This window comes from Octopus sinensis, linkage group LG20 (genome assembly GCF_006345805.1).
Source record: "Octopus sinensis linkage group LG20, ASM634580v1, whole genome shotgun sequence".
Lineage (NCBI taxonomy): Eukaryota > Metazoa > Mollusca > Cephalopoda > Octopoda > Octopodidae > Octopus > Octopus sinensis.
In genome coordinates this window covers 16,450,327-16,460,326 of record NC_043016.1, presented here as the reverse complement: position 1 = coordinate 16,460,326, position 10,000 = coordinate 16,450,327, and the positions used below count along the sequence as shown (strand labels likewise).

At 38.5% G+C, this 10,000-nt stretch overlaps 1 protein-coding gene across 1 annotated transcript in view; it reads left to right on the top strand.

Moving 5' to 3' along the window:
- Positions 1-10,000, top strand: part of LOC115222689 (collagen alpha-1(XII) chain) — a 57,151-nt gene that overhangs the window by 33,715 nt on the left and 13,436 nt on the right. Inside the window, exons 5-6 of the mRNA XM_029793010.2 lie at positions 7,894-8,088; positions 8,763-9,335. Coding sequence (XP_029648870.1) covers positions 7,894-8,088; positions 8,763-9,335 — 768 coding nt within the window. The remainder of the gene's footprint in view (positions 1-7,893; positions 8,089-8,762; positions 9,336-10,000) is intronic.

The following is a 10,000-nucleotide window of genomic DNA, read 5'->3' as shown; positions in this document are numbered from 1 at the left end:
TCACCGCTTCGTAGTCTTTCAGTGTCTCGCCGACCAGCTCGATGTGCTAGTAGCTAGACACTGAGACGGTGACGTCATCTGCGTATGCAGACACGCTCCTCCCGCATTCCAATACTCGCAGGATGCCCCTCAGAGTCGCCAGCTTCCGCAGTAGTGGCTCGAGAGTCAATACGTAGAGAAGCGACGATAGGGGGCATCCCTGACGGACCGAACGTGCAATGTCGAAAGGTCTCGATAGATGTCCGTTTACGCGAATTACCGAACGGATACCTCTGTACAAAGCAGCTATCCTACCGTGGAAGACGGGACCGAAACCAGCCGCTTTGAGGACAGCCTCCAAGTATCTAAGGTCTACCCTATCGAAAGCTTTCGATTGATCCAAATTGATCAGGATCCCACCCAAGCCAGGTCCCTTAACTACCCTGTCTATGATGTAGCGCATCACATGGAGGTTGTCATGGATGCTCCGGTACTGAAGTTCACCCTACGTTCTTGCCCGCCGCTCGTCCAGAACAGTCGGGCAAAATGCTGTTGAAAGGTCTCACTCATTTTACTTGGCTCGAGTAATTCGCGCCCCTGTTCATCTACCAGAGACCGAATGGTGGCTTTGTTGCCCTATTGCGCCTCTGCCACCCGGGCCTCTCGCGCGGCTTCAACACCTTCGCTCCTTAGAGCACGCATCCTAACTCTGACAACACACCCTTCGTGTTTGGCGTTGAAGTGTTGGTCGAAGGCCAACTTTGCCGCCAAAACGTCGGATGCAATGCCGCTTCTAATTGCCTCTTCTAGCTTCTTAACGAGCTCACCCTCTACAGATAGACAGATAGAATAGATAGATAGATAGATAGATAGATAGATAGATAGATAGATAGATAGATAGATAGATAGATAGGTAGGTAGGTAGGTAGGTAGGTAGGTAGGTAGATAGATAGATAGATAGATAGATAGATAGATAGATAGATAGATAGATAGATAGATAAACAGACAGATAGATAGATAGACAGACAGACTGGTATAGATATATATGTGTGTGTGGTGTGTGTGTGTGCGTGTGTGTGTGTATACAAATATTTATATCCATACATACACACGTATGTAGGTTTTTGTATATATATATATATATATTATATATATATACACGCATGGTGTCCGTCGAATTAAAAACTTGTTCTACAAACATACATTCCTAAGAAATTTTTTGTAGTCACTCTCTTATCAAAAACATGTCGACTATTTCCTATTTAGTCAGGATATACAATAACAACCTGCTTTTTCCGTTTGTGTCTATGATAGACGCCTCGTCTGCCGTTGCTGACTCCGCTGAAGCTTCTGGGCTGACCTAGAAATACTTATACATGAATTAGTTTCTTGAAACAAGGTCGCCCTGTAAGCAGTATCGGTTTCTCCATAGCTTTTTTTTCCTTTCTTTTGCGGATGTCAGCAACGAAAAGAAATTGTGTGACTGCAATCAGTAAAAACCAAGGGAGAAGCTTGCTACATCGTTGTGTGATAGAGATGTTTGTTGCACGAGGACGTGGTTTCACGGTTCAATCCCACTGCGAGCCGACCAAAGCCAAGCGAGTGGATTAGCTAGATGGAAACTGAAAGAAGCCGTCGTGTATATACAAGCGCGGCAGAAATACCTCCCACATTTGAAAGATTGACAATATATATATATATATCTGTAGTAGGAGTGGGTGTGTGATGAAATAAAGTAGCTTGCTTACGAACCACATGGTTCTGGGTTCAGTCCCACTGCGTGGCACCTTGGGCAAGTGTCTTCTACTATAGCCTAGAGCGGACCAAAGCCTTGTGAGTGGATTTGGTAGACGGAAACTGAATGAAGCCCGATATATATATATATATATATATATAGTAGGAGTGGATGTGTGGTAAGTAGATTGCTCACCAACCACATAGTTCCGGGTTCAGTCCCACTGCGTGGCACCTTGGGCAAGTGTCTTCTATTATAGCCTCGGGCCGACCAGAGCCTTGTGAGTGGATTTGGTAGACGGAAACTGAAAGAAGCTCGTCGTATATATATATATATATGTGGTGTGTGTGTGTGTGTGTGTGTGTGTGTGTGTGTATGTATATGTATGTATGTATGTATGTGTATATATATATATATATATGGATGTGTGTATGTGTGTGCATGTGTTTGTGTGTCTTTGTTTGTCCCCCCACCCAAATTGTTTGACAACCGCTGCTGGTGTGTGTTTACGTCGGGAGTAGATTTGCTCGACTAAAGGCGATGCTCCAGCATGGCCACAGTCACATGACTGAAACAAGTAAAAGAGTATATATATATATATGTACATATATATATATATATATATATATATATATATATATATATATATATATATATATATATATATATAGTTAATCCAAACAAGAAAAACACAGAAAAAAAGAAAAAAAGAAACACAGCAAGCAGGAACGTGGAACAATTAAGTATTATTGACGCTCAGGAAAGAAGGAAGGAGGGTTTAACGTTTCGAGCGGAGCTAGCTCTTCGTCGAAACAAGGAGAAGGAAAGATCCCAAGAAGGGAAGACAGAGGAAAAAATATTTGAGCTGGTGGTGCTCAAGAGATCACATGTTGAAAGAGATCCATGTTGAAAATATATATATATTTGGGATGGCGACTAAGTTCCCGCCGCTTTTTTTAATTTTGGAATCTATTTTTTTTTTGAGAATTCTATTTTTGAATCATTTTGGAATCTATTTTGCTTTTTCCTAGTTAATTTTAGTTAATTTTAGTTAATTTTAGTTAATTTTAGTTAATTTTAGTTAATTTTTGTTTATTTTCATATCATTAAAATGGAATGTCAAGTTAAGAAAAACGAGCATTTTCGACACCTTCTTTTTGCTTTTAATCAAGGATCTAAGGCTGCAAAAGCTGCTCGTGACATTTGTGCTGTGTATAGAGAGGGTGCCATAGTTGAAAGAACCACTTGTGATTGGTATGCCAAGTTCAAATATGGAAATTTTGACTTCAAAGATGCACCTTATTCTGGCCGTCCAGTTGAGCTTGATGAAGAGCGATTAAACCAATTTTTGCACGAAAATTCTTGTCAAATGACAAGGGAACTGGCAGATAAAATGGAATGTTCCAGCACTGCTAAAGAAAAGCATCTTCATTCGATGGGAAAGGTTCAGAAGTATGGAGCATGGATTCCGCATGCTTTAAGTGACAACAACAAAAATCAACGAGCCACAATCTCCGCTGGTTTGCTGGCTCATCACCGCAACCGAAGCAACAATTTCTTTACCGAATCATTACTGGCGACGAAAAATGGTGCCTGTACGTCAATATGAAGCAGCGAAAGGAATGGCTTTGCCCCGGTAAATAAGCGACACCGCGCGTGAAACAAGATCTAAATCCGCGTAAAACAATGTTGTGCGTATGGTGGGGGACTGGGAAGGGATTATCCATTACGAATTGCTTGAGCGGAACCAAACGGTCAATGAGGAACTCTATGTTCAACAGATGAAACGACTCAACACGGCTATTCAAGAGAAAACCCTTCCTCGGTAGCAAGGAGTTCTTCTGCTGCACGACAATATATATGTATGTATATATATATGTATGTGTGTATATGTGTGTGTGTGTGTGTGTGTGTGTGAGTATGTGTGTGTTGTGTGTGTGTATGTATGTATATGCAGCACGGATTTTTATCAGTGAACAGGTCGCGGTCTTAAAGCGACGAAAATATTTTGACAAATTAAACTTAAATGTTGAAGTGAATCGAACGGCTTTTGTGTGTTTCTTAAATGGCTTACAAACACCTTCTACGCTGCAATTGTTTTCGTTTCAGCACACGATCTCAGATCAGATCACTTGCTATGCAAGTACATCTCCGTAATATGTATGTATGTGTATATATGCGTATATATATATATATGTATATATATATATACCTACCTACCTACCTACCTACCTACCTACCTATCTATCTATCTATTTATCTCTCTGTCTATCTTTCTCTCTATCTCTCTATCTGTCTGTCTATCTATCTATCTATCTATCTATCTATCTATCTATCTATCTATCTATCTATCTATCTATCTATCTATCTATCTATCTATTTATTTATCTATCTATTTATCTATCTGACTATCTGTCTATCTGAGGGTTACCCACTTGCAAACAAATGTGGTAACATATAACAATATTGACCGAGGTTACCGTGGTCTTTTTCGTAGGCTTTTCTTCCCACGGATAAACCTTATCTGCTTCCCCCTTTACACCATACATCATGACACTGTGATACACGATCCCTATTGATCGTTTTTTTTTTACTCTTCGCCTTTTTTCCTCTTTTTTCTTCTTTTTCCCTTTTCTATTCTTTTCCTTTTTTTCCATTTTTTTCTTTTTTTCCTTTTACGATCCCTTTTGATCGAAAACCTACGCTACTTTTTTTTGTTTCTTTTGTTTTTTGTTTTTTGTTTGTTTCATCCCCCAAAAGAAAAGCTCTACCTTGTAATTTGTCCCATCGGTGTGCAGCCCTGTGTGGCCGATAAAGAAAATTATCTGTCTGTCTGTCTGTCTATCTGTCTGTCTGTCTGTCTGTCTATCTATCTATTTATTTATCTATCTATCCATCCGTCTATCTATCTATCTATCTATCTATCTATCTATCTATCATCTATCTATCTATCTATCTATCTATCTATCTATCTATCTACCTATCTAATCAACACTAATCAACACCACGATTGCTAGAAATAAGAGTCAAAGCAACTCAATAGCCACAGAATGATTATCTTAATTACAGACAAAGGAGACAAGCTCCCTACGATTGCAGATATAGCCAGATCATCGTTGATTTCACATTTTGATGCTTAACGCATCTTAATGCTCCCGATGTCACTCATCTCACCAACTGTTAAACTCATCTCGCCTTATCAGCTTATAAGATTTACATTGAAATCTGATATATATCTACTTTTCTTTCGTACTTATCGCATACTTTGTTGTCAGCTGGGCACGCTATGTCTGTGATCCAGCATTGTTTTCATTCTCAATTAACACTATGTCCGGCTTCCTATTCTCTATCTCATGGTCGCACTGAATAATAAAATCCCATAGGATCTTTGGATTTCTATTTTCGATAATGCCTTCAGGTTAGTGGTCATACCAATTTTTTGCTCTGTCAAGTCCATACTTGTTGCAAAATGTCCAATGGACAAGCCTGGCTATATTGTCGTGGCGTCTCTTATATTCCTCCTGGGCTAGTGGCATACATTAGCTGGTAATATGTCATACGGTCTCACCAATTTGTCCACACATTCTACACTTACAACTTTCTGATGTGTTGTCTATTCTGTATTTTATGAAGTTTGTTCATAGTGCTTGCTCTTGAGCAGCAAAGTTTATAGCCCCCGTTTCCGGTTTTAAATCACTTTCAGTCATCCACAGCCATCTTTTTTCTCTGTCTGTCTTATCTTCAACACCCTTATGAAATTGACCATGCATTCTTTTCTTTACCTACCTATTTTCAGCTTCATTCGTTTTCAATTTCTTGTATAGTGTTTTATCTTTGCTATCTTTCATCCTACACAAGACTGACCTTCCTACTTCTAATAATAGCGGTCCTGTGGCATTTTTTTACATATCATGCTATGATGTTTTCTTCTGCTTTAATGCTGTGTTCACAACCAATCAGTCCTCTTCGTCCTCTCTTTTTCTTGGTACATACAGTCTGTCTGTGTCACTTTTTGGGTGGAGTGGCCCATATCTAGTTAGCAACTTCCTTGTCTTTCTAAGCTGTTTAGTTCGGCTATTGTCCATCATTACCACCATCACCACCATCTCCGCCTTAAGATCACCACTGGTATCACTTTTAAATTACCCTCTCGCATTCCATACAGTCTTGCCATTTCCACTTTCAATTCGGAGTTCCTGGTAATTTTTTCAACCTCTTTACTCACAACATTCATGTCATTTGGTATATCTACATTAATGATCCGACAGTATTTGTCTCTCTTATTTAATATGACAATATCCGGCCGACGATGTTCGATTACACGATCCGTCTGAAAATCCCAGGCCCAGAGTATCGTTACTTTTCCATCCTCCAGCATAACTTTACTTGGCACATGCTCATACCAGTTCTCTGTTACTTCATATTGGTATTTAAGGCATAAGAGCCAATGAAGATACACACTTTATCGTGGCGGCGCTTGTATTCTTTTTGTGCAAGGCTCTCACATCCACTTACCAACTGGGTCACATTTTCCACACTCTTCCCAAAGAGTCTGCATTTCTTGGTGTGAGAAGTTTTATAGGTGTTATACTTCACTGAATTGGTAGCGAGAGCCTGGTCTTGTGCTGCAATGATCAGGCTTTCGGTGGTACACTTCAAATCACCTCGCTCAAGTGAGACATCCTTTAGTTGAAATTAAAATTATTTTACTACTTAGTGAGAGAGCAGTGCATACCATCAAAGTGACACTGGGGTAAAATATACGAAGCCCAGTATACCCGTCATGACTACCCGTCTGATAAGGGTACACTAGGCACATGCATCACAACCATGTGTGCGCGACATATCAAGATAAACAGTACATGACCTTGCAGGTGGGGCCCAGTTAGAATTTTCTTCTGGTCGAGTAAACTATCCTATTCAAAAGGTCCCTGAATAAAGGTTGTTTAAGGATGTTGAACGAAACACCCATGTTTCCAGGGGTGAATCCTTCTCAACACACGGCTATAATGCTCCCCACTACTTCTGCTCGTGATCAGAGATGCACATATCGCCAGTCACTAAGGGACATGCTCAACTGGTTAAGGTCAAACAACTGACAAGCAAATCTGTGGTATTGAGCAGAATATTTTCTGTAGCCCATCTTTTATACCAAGACAAAACAATGTACATGATAACACTTGCAATCAGTTAAGATCAGAAGCCACGAGAGCCACTGCCTGGTACTGCATCAGATCATTATTATTATTGTTGTTGTTGTTGTTGTTGTTGTTGTTGTTGTTGTTATTATTATTATTATATTATATTATTATTATTATTATTATTATTATTATTATTATTATTATTATTATTATTATTATTCTATGTTTGACTTTTGCTTTATGTCTGTACAAGTTGGCTCCAAGTCTCACCATCACAGAGACCTCAAGAGACAACAGGTTGGAAGTTCTGTGCCATATATTTGGGGTTTTTTGGTGTTGTACTAGTGAATGTCTAATACATAAAAAAAAAAAATAAATAAATAAAAGTTTGTTTTAACCTTGGGATTACATGGAGAGTATTTGCGTAGGATATGAGCAGTTCCCATGAGCACTATCTTTTGAATTTCTGCCATTTTGGGGTTTCCTGGTATCTGAGTTAAGGTAGCAATCAGTCCTTTCGCTATCATTCCCAGGGCACCTATGACAACAGGTATTGTTTTAGTCTTCAGCTTCCACATTTTGCTGATTTCTATAAGCCACGATAGCCACTGCCTGGTACTGCATCAGATTATTATTATTATTATTATTATTATTATTATTATTATTATTATTATTATTATTATTATTATCATCACTATCATTATCATTATCATTATCATTATTATTATCATTATTATTATTATCATTATTATTATTATTATTATTATTATTATTATCATTATTATTATTAATTATATTATTATTATTATCATTATTATTATCATTATTATTATTATTATTATTATTATTATTATTGTTATTATTATTATTATTATTATTATTATTATTGTTATTATTATTATTGTTATTATTGATATTATTATTATTATTTTTTATTATTATTATTATCATTATTATTATCATTATCATTATTATTATTATTATTATTATTATTATTATTATTATTATTATTATTATTATTCGTTCTGCTTTTTGTAGTTCCAGTCACCACAACTTGGACTACTACAACCCCCCCACCATCAACCCATCCGACTACTACAACGTCCACCACGATGCGAGCGACAACATCTACCACAGCTCGGCCGACGACAACAATCACTACGACCACTACAACCGAACGGCCAACATCTACAACGACGCCAACAACGCGGATGGTTGATAGAGTTTTAAAAAGTAAGTCAAAATCTATTCGATACTTTTCATCAGCAGCAAAAGACCTTGTTTGATTCTTAATGGGAAAGAAAGGGTTGTTTGAGTATGCGCCAAATAGGCAAAAAGCTAAAATATCTCTTCTAACAACCCCAAACCCAGACCCTAAAACTTAACCCTAACCCACAACACTAACCCTATAATAACTCTAAATCCTAGCCCTAATCCTAAGTCCTAACCTAAACTCTAAACCTAAACCTTAACCCTAATTCTTAACCCTAACCCTAACTCTAAGCCTAAAGACTAACCCTAACCCACCATAACCCTAAAACAAATCCTAACCCTTACTCTAAAGCCTAACTCTAACTGTTACCCCGAATTTGAACCTTAATTCTAAATACTAAGTCTAACCATAAGCCCTTACACTAAAACTTATCCCTAAATCTAAGCCCTAATAGTAACCCCTAACCCTGAACCTAACTCTAAATGATTAATATTAACCCTAAACCCTAACTCTAAATTCTGAAACCTAAACCTAAATCTAAACCCTAAACTTAACCCCTAACCCTTACTATAAATCCTTACCACGAATCCTAACTCTTACCTTTAAGGGTTAGGGTTAGGGTTCAGGGGTAGAATTTTAAAAAGAGTCTACAATTAAATTATTAATTCGTATTCATTTTTTATTGTTTTATTAGTTTGTTCTGGAAAAGTCCTTGACGTTGTGATTGCTGCCGATGCATCGGATAGAATATTCGAAGAGGAATTTTACTCGCAAATGGATTTTTTGAAACGATTAATTAGAATGCTTGACATTTCGAACGCGACGACCCGCGTCGGGTTTTTAACGTTCGGGAAACGCCTTAAAACCGGTTTTGACCTCACAGAATTTAACGACGCGGACAAAATTATTAATAAAATTGCCGGAGCAAAGCAATTAAAAGGAAGAGGTGGGGTCGATGATGCTATCAAATATATGCGAACAAGAGGGTTCCGGAGGTCCCTTCTCCGGCGGAAGGTGAGCTCCCCTCATATTGGGTTAATCGTTAGCGGAACGAAGAATAAGAATCTCGAACAGATTGAAAAGGAGGCGAAGTTCGCTGCGAAAGCCGGGATAGCGTTGTTCGGGGTTGGTGTGTCCCCACAAGTATCAAGCGTCCAACTTGAGAATATCGTCGCGAGTCAGAAACCCGGGAATCGCTATTTCCTCGCGAATTCATATAATAACATCGACAACATCTTACACGAGTTAGCGATACAAATTTGTGAAGGTAAGACATTAAGGGCTTTCAAATGCGATGTTTTTCTATCCTTTTACCGCTTTTTTATATTCTTTTTGTGGCCACGTTTGCCACCCCACCCCCAAACACTTTCAGCGTTTTCAGGTGTCCTACCAGTACTGTTTTCGGCAAAGAAGCAACTTGGATGAAGCTGTTTTTCTCTGTGTCTCCTGCTTCAGGGTGCTTTTGTACTGATCTTCCCTCTCAAGTATCGAGCATTCAGCTTGAACATATCGCCGCAATTCAAAATTTATGGAAAGGCAAGACACGAGAGACTTACAAATACGATTTTCCATCCTTTTTTTAAAACTTCATTTTTATTCTTTCAGGGCCATGCTCAAAAGCACGAAGCACTTTCAGTGTTTTTCGGGTTCTTTTTTCAATACTGCTTTTGGTGAAGAAGCGAGTTGGACGAAACTGCCCTTTGTGCTTCCTGTCGCGATATGGGCTCATCTGGGATTTCAGATAGAAATTTGTCCAGGTGCCTTTTGGACGGCTCCCACATTTACACCATACAGATCTCTTAGTTCCCTTTCAGGATGTTAAGCAGTTGTGTTCTCCTGAAATTCAAGCTGTTGCAATCATGGGTCCTTATCTGAGATGAAGAAGACAGTATCATTAGTATTATGGGGTGCCGTCCAGTTCGGTGGTTGGTA